The sequence below is a fragment of the Eptesicus fuscus genome, chromosome 2 (assembly GCF_027574615.1).
Source record: "Eptesicus fuscus isolate TK198812 chromosome 2, DD_ASM_mEF_20220401, whole genome shotgun sequence".
Lineage (NCBI taxonomy): Eukaryota > Metazoa > Chordata > Mammalia > Chiroptera > Vespertilionidae > Eptesicus > Eptesicus fuscus.
The window spans coordinates 113,400,017-113,415,274 of record NC_072474.1 but is presented as its reverse complement, the minus strand read 5'-3'; the positions used below and the strand labels follow the sequence as shown (position 1 = coordinate 113,415,274).

General features: G+C 48.3%; 1 protein-coding gene across 1 annotated transcript in view; it reads right to left on the bottom strand.

Moving 5' to 3' along the window:
• CLNK (cytokine dependent hematopoietic cell linker) overlaps positions 1 to 15,258 on the bottom strand; it is a 68,926-nt gene that overhangs the window by 25,111 nt on the left and 28,557 nt on the right. The window contains exons 9-11 of the mRNA XM_054722411.1: positions 14,248 to 14,361; positions 4,952 to 4,979; positions 70 to 88 (exon numbers count right to left, since the gene is read on the bottom strand). Coding sequence (XP_054578386.1) covers positions 70 to 88; positions 4,952 to 4,979; positions 14,248 to 14,361 — 161 coding nt within the window. The remainder of the gene's footprint in view (positions 1 to 69; positions 89 to 4,951; positions 4,980 to 14,247; positions 14,362 to 15,258) is intronic.

The following is a 15,258-nucleotide window of genomic DNA, read 5'->3' as shown; positions in this document are numbered from 1 at the left end:
CACTGTAAATATGGAAACAACACTTGGCCCAACAGGATGAGGGAATGGAAACAAACATAAACAGTTTACCTTTCTCTGCTCCAAGGACCTGTGTTAAATGAAAAGAAAAAAAAAAAAAGTTGAATGACTCTTGGTGATAGAAAACGTCATAATATGTATTTTTAGAGCAATTGGTTAGTAGAATTGGGCAACATTTTTGTTAGTATTGAGATTTTTTAAACCTACAAATAACACTCCAAAAGACTGAGCACAAACCAAGCGTACCCTCTTCGCGGGATGTAGCAGGCAGATATCCAGGCTGCCGACGGGACTAAAAATCACGTTGGTTCTTTGGAAAGCAATGTAACCATAGCTCTCAAGGGCCTTAGAGAGACTGTTATTCTCACCCCAGCAATTCCACGGATGAGACTCTTTTTCTAAGAAAAGGACCTAAAATCTGTACCGAGTTCCATGTACGAAGCTGTTCAGCATGTCCTCAGTTACACCGTCAAAACCCTGGGAACAGTCTGTTCCAGCTTCTATGTCTCTGGATCTAGTGTTGTTCATCAGTGTATTTTGTTCATTATATTTCGCATGTGAGTGAGATCATGTGCGGGGGCGGGCAAGAAGAGGTCAATGGGGGAAAGAGGGGAATTATATCTAATACTTTCAACAATAAAGATACAAAAAAATCCTGGAAGCAATCTACATGCCCATCTAAGCGGGCACCATTAAGCACGTTTTGGTGCTTATTCACTTACTGGGCTATTATCCATGTATCGCAAGTATTGACGCAGAGTGTGGAATAAGATTATACTCTAACTATGCCTGAATATTACATAAAAAGTCCAGAATAAAAACTGGACTCGTGACAAAATTTCCATGTGGGGGTATGTGTGTGTGTAAAGAGGGATTTGAAGAGATATGACAAAGTAATAACAGAGGTTGTGTTTAAGAGATGAGGCTATCGTTAATTTTCTTCATATTTGAAAAAATGAGCATGAAAATAGTCACATTATTCTTTTTCAAGGAAGCCATTCCCAAACAGTTCCTTTCTCTTTCTTTCCTTAATAATAATGGTAGAATTCCTGACCATCTTTCATTATAAAAATCTATGTTATTGGACTTGCATCCTTGGGCCCTGTTCTACTCTGAAAGAAGTAAAAGAGCCTCACAAGAGGTACAGTATTTGCTGAAGTGTCTCCTTAATTGTGAATAATTTTCTTTATTAAATTAAAAAAAAGTATATTTTTATTGATTTCAGAGAGGATGGGAGAGAGAGAGAGAGAGAGAGACAGAAACATCAATGATGAGAGAAAATCATGGATCGGCTGCCTCCTGCACACCCTCCCTCTTACTGGGGATCAAGCCCACAACCGGGGCATGTGCCCTGACCAGGAATTGAACCGTGACCTTCTGGTTCATAGGTCAATGCTCAACCACTGAGCAATACTGGCTGGGCAATTGTGAATACTTTTCTAAAGTGCACTTCACGCAGCTGGGGAGCAGCTCAGGCATCATTTAGACAGCAGCTTCTTAATTTGAGGCACGGAAGAGGTCCTCGATGGCTGAGGGGGCCCATGAACCTTCTGAAATGAAAAGCTACATTTTTTTCCCATCATAAACCTGTGCATATTTTAAAGGAAGGTTTATTATATATACCTTTCATGAAATTTTCAAAAGGGTCTGAGGTCCATGAAAAGTTTAAGCCAGCAGCATGCAGATACGGAACAAAGATGGGGTGCCACCTGACTGGCATGGCTCAGCGGTTGAGCATCACAGTTTGATTCACAGGGCAAGTGTCCGGGTTGTGGGCTCAATTCCCAGTAGGGGGAGTGCAGGAGGCAGCTGATTAATGATTCTCTCTCATCAATGATGTTTCTCTCTCTCCCTCTCTCTCTGTAATCAAGGAAAATATATTTTAAAAAAAATAAACAAAAACAGAGAGGGGGAGCCATTCACCCAGATTCCCACAGTTACCTTGCGGCTGAGCTGACTAGGGAGGCCAGGTATCTCGACTCACATTTGCTTCACAGACAAGAAACCTTTAGCAACAAAGAGCATAGAGAGGCTCCGGAAGTCTTGTCTGAAGCTGGTCTACAGACAAGCTCTTTTGTCTCAAAGACCATGGTGGCCCTGGGAAGGGGGTCTGGAAAGGGGACATGCACTTCATCATGGACAGCAAATGCAGGCAAGCCTACAGGCGAAGTGAAGAGGGTAATGAAGCCGTCCTAATGAGTGGTTTGGAAGTCTCCCCACCGAGTCTTCCCCAGGACTTTGAACCTGGCAGTTCAAAGCCTCAATCGGATGCAGCTGTGGTTCTCGGGCTGGTCAAAGGGGAGGTGCCTGAGCTGTCAGTGCAGCAGAGAAGCCGACCGGCTGGGGGGACAGATGTTTTATCTAATTGAGGCACAGTCCACTTTTCGCTGGAGGGCACTGCATTTAAATTTAATGAGATCAGGAGAGTGGAGTGAAACATCTCTAGTTTCTCTACTTTAACTTTTTGGGTTGTTTTTTGAACATAAATATATGCAAGCTAAATAATGTTTTCCATAAGCCCCTTCCTCCCTCTTTCCTCCTTCCTTTTTTCCCCCTCTCTGTTTGAGCTCAGAGGTGTCTCTGTGTTTCCTAACGCAGAGGGTGCTAGGTCGGGGCACACTGGACTTGGCGCTCTCAGGGGCTCTGCCAGCTGGGGGGGCTCTGGCCTCTCCAAGGCTTCTTTCTCTTAGGGTTTTGTGAGAATTAAATGAGACCATGAGTCTCTACTGTGTTTGAAAACTATCAAGTGCTACATGAACTTGAGTTGGGGTGGGTAGTTGGTCATATCTGATCTCTAAGACTGGCCACACACAAGTGTGACATTTGTCTTATGAGATAAGCTTTTGTGACCAAGAAATGGCCTTGGTGCTGGCTCCAGACAAACAACGGGGAAACATCTTGGCAAAAGATAAGAAGGAAGAACACGTTTTTCCACTAGCCGCATGATTTTTTAGATGATACCAACTTCTAGCAAAAAAAAAAAAAAAAAAAAATGCCAACCAAAGCTGCAAGGAGAACGAACTGGCCTGCCTGGTCCCTGCCCTCCAGGCCTGACCTTCTCTTGTCCTTGTTCGTTAGTGACTGGGGCCTCTTGTCCTTTCACACTGACCACTGAGTTGTGGACTGTAGGTCACCGTGGGTGGCAGCCATCTGCTACTTGGGACACATGAATCTCACTCACAGGAAGAAAGGGGTGGATCCCTTTGGGTGTGTGGGTACCACCCCCAACTTTCTCCTTCCTGGTGGCGCCTGGAAGTTAACTCCCAGGAGAGGGTGAGCTGGTGAAGTACTGAATGAGCCAGGGCTGGCCTCTCCTTCAGTTCTATGCTTTCTCCTGGACACGATTGCCTTATGGATTAGATGGTAATGTGACTTAAAAAATTTTTTTTAAAATTGATTTCAGAGAGGAAGGGCGAGGGAGAGAGAGATAGAAACATCAATGATGAGAGAGAATCATTGATTGTCTGTCTCCTGCATGCCCCACACTGGGGATCGAGCCTGAAACCCGGGCATGTGCCCTTGACCAGAATTGAACATGGGACTCTTCAGTCTGAAGGCGGATGCTCTATCCACTGAACCAAACCAGCTAGGGCTGGAAATTCGACCTTTGATTTTACATTCTCATAATGCCAATAAAGAAAGAAGAAAGGAAGGAAGAAAGAGGGAGGAAGGAAGGAAAGCCAACCTCTGCACTGGCTCATAATGAGACAAGCACCAAGTCCCTTAGGAGGCCAGTGGGCGTGAAGTGAGGACACTCATATTGTTGGACAGAGACTTTCCACCAGTCACGGTGGACTCACCACCCTCTTCTTAAGGACCTTCCTCTGGGGGCATAAGGAAGTAAACATCCAAGGAGGCCCTAAGATATCTCCATCTTACCTGACTGTCATGCCATTGATTGAGCCTCTACCGCTCACCTGGTCATATATGCGGTCACTTTTTTAACCAGGGGTCCTCAAACTTTTTAAACAGGGGGGCGGTTCACTGTCCCTCAGACTGTTGGAGGGCCGGACTATAGTTTAAAAAAAAACTATGAACAAATTCCTATGCACACTGCACATATCTTATTTTGAAGTAAAAAAAAACAAAACGGCAAAAACACCCACATGTGGCCCGCAGGCTGTAGTTTGAGGACACCTGTTTTTTTACTTTAGCACAACTTTATAAAGTTGAGTGCACTTATCCCTCTTTCATGGCCAGGAAAACAGAACCGGGGATGGAGTGGGGCGGGGAGATTTTCCAGAGTTCAGGGAAGTAGGATGCAAACCCAGGTTTGTGTGACTCTGTATCTTGTGTTTCTCCTACTTCGCAGTCCTGACTTTCCTGTGAAGAACACCTAGCAAGGTGGACTACAGTTCCCCACATTTCATGTCTGAAACACTGGATACTGGAAGCCATGGTGGAGACTCAGTCTTCCAGGGGAACTAGGCATGTTGTCGTCATTGGCCCCATAAACATGGAATATGCTGGCCAGTATGATCTGGGTTTAAAATCTGGACCTTAACTTGTTTTGCCTTTAGCTTTCCCACCTTTATTGTTAATTATTATTATTATTATTTTAAAATATATTTTTATTGATTTCAGAGAGAAGGGAGAGGGAGATAGAAATATCAATGATGAGAGAGAGAATCATTGAATGGCTGTCTCCTGCATGCCCCCTACTGGGGATCGAGCCCACAACCTGGGCATGTGCCCTTGACCGGAATCAAACCTGGGACCCTTCAGCCTACAGGCCGATGCTCTATCCACTGAGTCAAAGCGGCTAGGGTAGCTTTCCCACCTTTAAGATAGGGATGCAAATACACCCTAAGCCTGGCTGCTATGATAATGAAGTGTAACTGAGTATTTAAAGCAGATAGTATCTTGCCCATCCCAGACCCTTCACGCACAAAAATTCCCCTTCTCTGTTTCCCGGGACGAAGTTGCCACTCACCTCATTTAAGTTCTTTAAGGTTATCTGTCTGCAGGGAAAAGAAATACAGTGTCACATAAAATACAGTTCATAATGGTCAACATAAAACCATTCTGAGCCCTTAAAACCATTGATTACCTTTTTTATTGCCAAATCAACAACCCATAGTCCAGTGTGATATTTATCACCCTCCTATAAAACTAAAGCCAGGTTATTTTTCTCATAATTTTCTAAGCACAAGAAGAAGTGATGAGCCCATGTGAAAAGTGGTGGCAGAAAGGGCATGAATAAACTTGCTTCTCGCTTTAGGAGAATTTAAATAACATCATCATTCCTCCTGACATTTGGTTTTCCTTGTCAAGTTTCATTGCCTCAGCCAGACCTGCTATTATTCCCTTGATTTTAAAGCTCTTGGTTTTCTTGCTCCGAGGAAGTGTAAAGGGCTCTAACTAGGAGGGTGTCAGGTACAGCGGGATCCCAGGAAGGCGTGTGTGGGAGGAAGGGTGCTGAGAATGATGGAGACCTGAGGCAGAATTCCCCGAGAGCTGAGAGAGAGGGGAAGAATGCACGCTGAGATCGCTATGTGGACACAGGACAAGTCTCAGGAGAAACTCCAAGTCTTTCATTTATATTGACAGGTAAGCCAATGAGCGTCTCTAACCCTCATTTTTTCCCCATCAGCAAAATGGCCACAATCGTATTCACCTGCAGAGGTGAAATGGCTGCGTGTTCAGTGGGCTCTGTGTCTGAAAGTGCTCCAAGTTGGATGAGGAGATTGGGGAATGGAGGTGTGTACATTCTGTCTACATGGGTCTGCTGGTGAGAGACTGGGATAAAGAAATGCCAGGGGTTTAAGGTTGCAACCCAATCTCAGGCGAAGGCTGTTGACCTGGAGTTACAACGCTTGCATGTATCTGATTAGATAATTTCAGAAGCATCTGGTGCTCAGGTGCTACATCCTGGCCTCAGATCTCAAACAACAGGCACCAGTACTGAGGTCCCATGTTCTTTTTTATTTTATTTTATTTTATTTTAATTTCCACTAGAGGCCCGATGCACAAAATTTGTGCAAGGGGATCAGCCCCTGCCCACTCTGCCTCAGCCCCTGCCACTGCGGCTTCATTAGCATATCTGGAAGGACGTCTGGTCTAATTAGCATATTGCACTTTTATTATTATAGATTGATTTCAGAGAGAGGAAAGGAGAGGGAGAGATGATGAGAGAGAATAATTGATTGGCTGCCTCCTGCATGCCCCACACTAGGGATAGAGCCCGCAACCTGGGTATGTGCCCTGACCAGGAATCGAACTCTGACCTCTTGGTTCATAGGTTGATGCTCAACCACTGAGCTACGCCTTTGGGGCAAGTCCCACGGTCTTTAACCTGGTGCATAGCTCCTCTGAGATGGGACATTAACACCCTGCCTCTCCCTTTTAATGGGCCACGTAAGACGATAAATAGGATTCGAAGTAACGAAGTAGAACGAACACCCATACTATTAATTAATTTTGGGTTAAATTGAGGCTAATCTCAGGGCTTTCACGTTTAAGCGACCATGGTGTATTTGGAACACTGCCGATTGGGCGTGTGGCTTTGAAGCACAGTAACCTCTGTTTTGTAAAATCTGCTGTTTGAAATTTCCACTAGACATACAAGGTTCTTTGTTCTGTGAATGAATTCTGCTGTTATTTGCTTCTGTAAAAAATGCTTGCTCTAATGATAGGGAAAATCAGCTTAACTGTCTGACCTTGCAAGCCGCTCTGCTGCCATCCCTAGCTACCCCCATGCCAGGTGGCTTTTAGTTATCTGTGCTCAAGGCTACTGGACTGTGTTGTACTCAAGGCTGCAAGCTTCCTGTGACACATCTGCTAAGCATGCACAGGGCTCTTTTGAAAACGTACAAAAGGGACCGGAAGCCCCAAATTTAGGAGACAAAGACATTCGAAACGTATAAAGGGAAAATGTCCCCCATGATTGCTTTGCTCAGACTCTGGAAGCATTATTCCTCTGAGCCCGCTGGCGTAATAAGAGACTCCAAATTAATTTGGCTTATTAAGGCGTCCTATGTTCAGCTCGATGATTTACAGTATAAAGGCTTCCTTTTAAAGTGTGTCATTGATTTTCGTCTTGTGATTTTTAAGTTTCAAGGGTCAACCCATGTTTGACTCCATGTGTATAGCACTTGAACAGTTTATGAGAACCTACAATTTTCTTTATTTATACATTTACTTTATTAGATTTACAAAAATTAATTGCTAAAGAAAGTGTTGCTGGTCGGCATTAGAAGTACTTCAACATCAAGCGAGTGAAATGTATCAAGGTAGTTCAAATGGCTAAGGAGATTTCACTTTTCACTTGTAAACGAGTCTTGTTGTCTAAGATCTCTTGACCTCTCTCTGGTGACAGGCAGAGCGATTGTCATTCTGTTTTGGTGAAATCACTCCATTTATACACTTTGGAACTGGTCACCTTAAATATTGGATTTTTAAAGGAAGAACCCAAGGAATTGTGAGAAATCCCTACCGTTGTTGTTGAACATTGAAATAGCATGTGGGTAAGACCCCACGTGAGCTGCTCCCCTCCCCTGTGAAATGGAGGCACCCGGCTTTGGGGGTGTATGGGGTTCTCTTAAAGGGGATTTGTGAAGGCAGGGGGACCTCACAAAGTCACAGAAGGGTTCCTTGGTCTCCTGGTCTCCTCCCCACAGCACCAGGTTGCCGCTCCGAGTGCATCTTTGGCCTCATGCTTGCCCACGTTTTGTGCCTGGACATGGCTAACAGAATGTGGTCAGTGACCACCTAGCAAAGCTTTGCCACATCCTTTCTGGTGCTTAATAGGTGCTCAGTGTGTGTCTGAGGATAATACCGTTTACTATAAAAATAGCCCTTTTTGAGCCTCCCTTAGTTTTCAGTTCGGTTTTAAATCCTCGTTCTATGGTCCATGAGCTCTGTCACCTTGGACAAGTGAAATTTCCTCTCTGAGGCTTAGTTTTCCCTCCTGTAAAATGGGTAAATCCAAACAGCAAAAAAGAGGGTTGATTACGGTTCTCATGAAATAATACTACACGTGGAAGCTTCTTGGATAAAAGAACACCTCATCTCTGCAGATCACGTTTCGCACTTCCTTTTAAAAGAAACTTGTTATTCTGGGGAAAGTGCAGGTCTCAGGCAGTTGTAAGAAATGACGGATCAGAGGCGGGGCCTTTACCCTGTTTTCCCCGATGGCAACATCATGCAAAATTATGGTAATAAATCAAGTTTAGTACCATAGGGTCAACAGTGCCCACTCATAAACGAGAATTCGTTTATCTTCTTCATAATCCATACATTCTCTCTTTTAAAGGACCATGGTTTCCCAATACCTATATTCTTTTTTCTCTTCCCAAATCATCAAAATACACTTTTCTTTCTTTTCTCCTTTTCTTTTCTTTTCTTTTCTTTTCTTTTCTTTTCTTTTCTTTTCTTTTCTTTTCTTTCCTTTCCTTTCCTTTTTTTTCTTCTCTTCTCTTCTCTTCTCTTCTCTTCTCTTCTCTTCTCTTCTCTTCTCTCTCTCTTTCCCTTCCCTTCCCTTCCCTTCCCTTCCCTTCCCTTCCCTTCCCTTCCCTTTCCTTTCCTTTCCTTTTCTTTTTGCCACTGAAATTGCTTGAACTGACGTGTCTCAGCATGGCTGGTTTGAAAGGGAACACCTTGGTTGAGGAGATGGGTGTTCTGTCTGTTAAAACCAGGCCCTTGATTTAAATTACATTTTGGCTGAAGCCTGCACTGCGGGCCACTGAGTTTGTTGACCAGAAAGGAGACACTGTGGCTCAGTGACCTCTCTGCATTTCTGTGTCCTCATCAGTGCCCCGGGGATTGTAGCACTGTGGGCCGGAGTAATGCACCCACCCCAGGACTCCGAAGCCAGCCCTGGTGCAGCTAGCGCCCAGCTGGGGTGTTACTCCCATGACTACCCAGGAGGGCTTTATCTGGGCATGTGCCATGGTGTTGAGATGACGATGGATACATAGCTAGACAGCCATGCCCGTCAAATCTCTTTCTAATTATGCTCAGGAGAGTCTTGGTGGGGCATTAGTGTACCCAGCCCCCCCCCCCCCCCCCCCCGCCCCAACCCCTCACCCCTACATGCACTTCCCTTTGAGCAGAGAGAAAACACCCAGGCTCAAAGTTTTGGTCTGAAACTGTTTGTGTTTGGGTGGTATGTTTCCCTATTACACCAATTTACTTTAGTTAAGAATGAACGAAGAAAGAAAGAGAAGCCCTGGCCGGGTAGCTCAGTTGGTTGGAGCATCGTCCTGATACACCAAGGTTTCGGGTTCAATCCCAAGTCAGGGCACACACCAGTAGCAACCAATGAACTTATCAATACGTGGAACAACAAACCCTTCTCTCTCTCTCTCTCTCTCTCTATCTCTCTCTCAGTCAGTGAATTACATAAAATGAGCTGAGCAAAACCTATTCAGTACATGGCTCTTGTAAAAGCCACGATGATGGCCTATGATGGTTGCGAATGTTTAACCAGCCATGCCCCCACTTCAAAGTTCCCTCTGGGGTAAGTGCTAATGAGCGTGTAAGTGGCATTTTCCTTGTCTGATGGGCTTCCATTCAGCACTTGTCCTGGGAAGTCAGGACTCAGCTTTAAAGGGGAGGATGGCAGGCGGGTGCAGACAAATGGGCGAAAACACAATGGCCTCCAGGGGAGCAGCCACTGTGCAGGCCCAGCTGCCTCCTTCCGGGGACCCCCCCCCTCCGTTGCCAGATGTAAATCACAGCCTGGGGGGCAGGTGGGGAGAGCATTCACCTCCCAGGGCTGGAGCTGCTATTGGAGGGAGCTGGCTAGTGCTCCTGCTTCGGTAGGAGAGGCTCAGCCCTCCAGCGTCCTTCTGTTTTCAGGGAAAGTGACCCCAGCAGACACCTCCGTGGGGGTGTCTCTGGGACTTGAACCATCAGTAAAGGCCACCTGCCAACAAGCATGAGGCCCAACAAAAAAGGCAACACTCTCTCTTTTTTATTATTTTTGTTCATCGTCACCTGAGGATATTTTTCCCTTGAATTTTAGAGACAATGGGAGGGAGGGGGAGAGACAAAGAGAAAATCCACTGGTTGCCTCCTGCACGGACCCTGACGAGGGCCGGGAGTTGAGCCTGCAACTGAGGTACATGCCCTTGACTAGAACTGAACTTGGGACCCTTCAATCCACAGGCTGATGCTCTATCCATTGAGCCACACCGGCCAGGGCCTAAAGCAACACTCTCTTCCCAGTGCCACTCCCAGGGCCTGCACAGCAGGGCTCCACAGGTTTGGCCCCTCGGTAGTCACCAGCCCTATCGCTTCGACCAAGCCACCCAGCTTCTCTGTCTTAGTGACCCTCTGTGCCCAATGGATAGGGAAGTGATATGTCACCAGCCACCCACTGTGCCATCCGCTGGGCTGGGCACGTGGCCCTTTGGGGCCTTAGGAAACCGTACTTGATTGGCTGCTGGGAGGATTCAAGAAGAGGTAACGTGATTGGCTTGGAGGTGGTGGTGGAGAGACCCATCAACACCTCCAAGAGCCTAGATGTGCTAATGAATGCTGCTCCTCCTGGCTTTGCATTCATTTAATGAGGAAGCCTTCTTTAAAGGATCAAACAGATGCAAAGGCAGCGGCTGAAACGCCAGAGATGAGACATGTGAGCTTCCAAAGGTTCCCACACCACTGGGTACTGCCCCACGGACCAAGACGGGCTGCGGGGCCCCCCACGGAGTGCAGGGAGCATCGCTCCAGACACGAGAGCCGGGGTGCAGACAGGTCCAGCCAGGGACTGTCCCAGCTTTCCCCACAGTGTATCCCAGAACTGGGTTCCCTCTGGGTTCTTACCCTGGCTGCCCTTCCGATTCACCAGGGGAGTTTTAAAAAATCGTGATACCTGGGCCTCACCTCTTGGCAATTTAAACTGATACCGGGAATAGTACCGTTACAAAGGGCTTCCTGCCTGGCCCGCGTGGCTCAGTGGTTGAGCGTCGACCTATGAACCAGGAGGTCATGGTTGGATTCCTGGTTGCATGCCTGGGTTGCGGACTCAATCCCCAGTAGGGGGCATGCAGAAGGCAGCTGATCAATGATTCTCTCTTATTGATGTTTCTCTCTCTCTCTCCCTCTCCCTTCCTCTCTGAAATCAATAAAAAGATATTTTTAAAGAAGGCTTCCTCATTAGATGAATGTAAAGCCAGGAGGAGCAGCATTGCATTAGCACATCTAGGCTCTGTTCGCAGGAAACTGGGCTCTGGGCGCCTAATTCTGTTGGGGATGGGCAGGGCGGGAGTTGGGGGAGATGCTATTTACGTGGTTTTCTTCCTCCCTAGGAGGTGACAGATGTGGTCCTGGGCACTTGAGACAAATCACGAGCCTCCTCAGCACATTCTGTCACATGCGACGGTCATTTTCTTGTCACAGATGAGGAGAGCAGTGCTCAGCTGTTGAAGAGCTTTCTGCAATGACCCGGCCGGGAGTGGCTGAACTGGGGTCCAGACCCGGGTCTGCTGGGTCCCGATGTCTTGTTCTTTCCAGCACAAAACAAAACAAAACCCCAGAAAGAACAGCGCTCTTTTCTCCGCGTGAAACGAGCCGGTGTCACCGTCCCAGCCCATTGGCCCGGGAGTTTCAGGGACGCTACGTTTTATATTTCTAGTTCAGATGACACCGCTTCCTGGGTTGGATGGCCTGTGATTGTTGCTGCCTCCTGGTCTCTGCCTTTGAGAACAGAAATCGAAGCAGAGCACACGTGGTGACTGCTGGTCTGGCTCGGACCCCCGATGGAGGCCGCAGATGGGAATACACGTTTATCAAACATCCGCTCTGTGCCGGACACTAGCCGGGGGACGCACACCGGAGGGAGACAGTCCCTCCTTTCGGGGCTGGAAGGACAGACTTGTGTTCAGGTGTATTTATGAGATGGCAGAGGCACCAGCAGAAAGGGCTCCGGGCCATAGCGGAGCAAGGAAGGCTGGTGACAGAGACAGCTGGGCAGGCACCGCTCCGAGCTGGTCAGAAATCAGTTAATCCTCCTGATGAGCCCAGGACCGTGGTTGGCAAACTGCGGCTCGCGAGCCACATGCGGCTCTTGGGCCCATTGAGTGTGGCTCTTCCACAAAATACCACGGCCCTGGGCGAGTCTATGTTGAAGAAGTGGCGTTAGAAGAAGTTTAAGTTTAAAAAATTTGGCTCTCAGAAGAAATTTCAATCGGTGTACTGTTGATATTTGGCTCTGTGGACTAATGAGTTTGCCGACCACTGGCCCAGGAGGCAGGCGGGAGGAACAGGCCTCTCACCTCACTGCTGAGGAAAACCTCAGGGAAGGTGAGTCCTGTGCCGGAAGGCCGTTTCCCAGCCTTGGAAGTGGCCTCTGTGCTGTGGGCCGTCCTGTTAAACTGTAGGGTGTTTAGCAGCATCCCTGGCCTCTCTAGCCACCATGCGAGTTGTCACAGCCAGGTCTCCAGGCACTGCCAACTCCCTGGGAGACAGTCACCCCCAGGTGAAGCCCCGTGCCCCAAACCTGCCAGCTCAGAAGGAGAGCCTAAATGACAGGGGCAGAAACAGAATACTGGGGACCAACTATAACTGTAAGAAATATTAACCGCGCTCTGCGATTGGGTTGTTCTGATTACAGAAGGCACATTCTAACCTGCTGGGAGCTGCATGCGGGCCCTGGGAGCTCACCTGGAAATGCGGCCCATCCTCCCCACCGGGAGCTGCCTGTTATCACGGGAAGGTTATCAACCTGCTGCAGAAAACAGAGGCGCCCGACCTTTGCATATCACCAGCCCTTTGAAGATGCCCAGCCTTTGCATACCCACAGGCCTTTGCAAATCTCCAGTCCGCTTTACCTGTTACCTGCCCTTTGGCCCTTTGCCTACTTCTCCATGGAATCTTTGTCCTCCTACTCAGTATAAGCAGCTGGCTTATGGGGGGCAGAGCAGATTTTTGTGGGTGACCTGCTGCTCTCCCAGCTGCCAGTGGTATTGGAATAAACGCTCATACATGATTCAGCCCTGTCTCTGCTGAATTGGCTCAAGTAGTGACAGGCAGCCCGGATCCATTGGTTGTCCGGGTTCGTAGACTTCAACCTGGGCTGTCTGAATCCCGACGTGAGAACTCCTGTCCCTTCCTACACGCTATGTCGACCGAGGAGGGGACAGAGGAGGCAGGAACTGGCGTCGGGGAGTGAAGGGGGTGTGGCCTGGAAGCTGTATGTGTGTGTGAAGCTGGGAAGGATGAACAGATGAAGAGACATTCACCACGAAGAGGGGAGATGACGTTCTAGGCTCTCCAATGGCCCTCGTCAGCGATAAATGGGTTTTCCATAGAAGCTGTAAGCGTGCCTAATATTTTAAACTTCTGTATCAGAGAGAAAGGCTCACTCTAAAAACCCTGGTGCCCCGCCTGTGGGTCAAGCCCGCAGGGAGACAGTGCACCTCATTCTGTGCGGGACACGAGGGCAGCGCTAATCTCTGCCCAGATTTCTCTTTTTAAAAATATGTTTTTATTGATTTCAGAGAGGAAGGGAGAGGAGAGGGAGAGAGAGAGAAACATTAAGATGAGAGAGAATCATTGATCGGCTGCCTCCTGCATGCCCCCTACTGGGGATCGAGCCCGGAACCTGGGCATGTGTCCTGACAGGGAATCAAACCGTGACCTCCTGGTTCATGAGTTGACGCTCAACCACTGAGCCACGCCGGCCGGGCTGCTCTGACTTCTCAAACAAGGTGATTCTGGGCATTCAAATGCTGGGGGAAATACGCCCATCCGGTTTGTCACACTTTGAGATCAGAGCTGCCTGCCCACGCCCCCTGCCTTTGGAGCGAGGTCTGTCTTCAGCTCCTCGTGCCTGAGAGCTGGTTTAGTGATGTTTATTTGTAACGTTTCTGACCTATGGGCTTCCGCACATGGCTGTATTCGGATGAAATACACATACATTTCACGGTGACGGGAAGCTGGGGACCCCTACTGTCCCCCCAATAGCCTGAACAACCACCTTTTGGTCGTTTTTACATAAAAAGTCCCGATTCTGTGCTGGCATTTAACATTTTCTTGAATAACTAATTCATGTCTCAAGTGAGCCATTCTTTCAATAACTCCCTTCATTACCAAAAAGCTGTGCTCTCAGTTAAAGAATCCAGCCACAAGTTTCTAAGACTATTTCCCCCCCAGGTATAACCGGCCCCTCCCCACCCCTTAGGCAGCCTGATCTGAGAGGGGACTGGTGGGTTGTCCCTGTCACCCCCTCAGAGTGCCCCCCCCCCCCCCCAGCCATTTCACCAGCAGCCATGGCCAGGCTCTCACCTGGGCCCCCTCTGGACTTCGGGGAAGGGGTGCCTCTGCGGGGAGGGGGACACGTTGCCCTCGGGCTCGGGGGGCAGGGGCTGGTACTTCTTCGGAAGAGTGACAACAGGCAGCCTGTGGGAAGAGTCACAGGGGAAGTGAGAAGCCGGTGGCGCAGGTGGCTCCCACACGCCTGCCCGCAGTGGCCCCCGCCTGGGTGGTGCGCCTGTGTCTGGGGCCAACGCTTACAGCTCCGCCCGGTCCATTTCAGGTCTGCGATCGCCCAGGCGGCATGTAGGCGCCTAAGGAGCCCACGCCCACCTCCCTGCCACGTGCTCTGTGGTTTGGTTCTGCTTTCTGATGTGACTTGCTTTTTTTTTTTTAAAAAAAAAAACCGGTTTGTCTCAGTGGATAGAGCGTCAGCCTGCGGACTGAAAGGTCCCAGGTTCGATTCCGGTCAAGGGCATGTACCTTGGTTGCAGGCACATCCCCAGTAGAGGGTGTGCAGGAGGCAGCAGATCGATGTCTCTCCCTCATCGATGTTTCTAACTCTCTATCCCTCTCCCTTCCTCTCTGTAAAATATCAATAAAATATACTTAAAAAATAAAAAATATATTTTTATTGATTTCATAGAGGAGGGGAGAGGGAGGGAGAGATAACTGATCGGCTGCCTCCTGCACACCCCACACTGGGGATCATGTACCCTGACCAGGAATTGAACCCGTGACCTCCTGGGTCATGGGCCAATGCTCAACCACTGAGCCACACCGGCCGGGCTCTGATGTGACTTTCTACAGGGTGTCTTTGGTTCTTCCATATGCCACCTGTTTGCGTTTTAGGAGGCCTGGGGACAAAATATCACAATAGCCTTCCATTTATCCCAGACTGGGATATCCGCGCTGTTTAAATTCCCAAAGAAATGGGGACATGCTTGAACGTCAGGGCTGCCTCACTCACCCACGTATTCACCATGCACTCGCTCACTGTGAGGGGTATGGGGCACTATTGACAGATGCTGGGAACACAGAGAG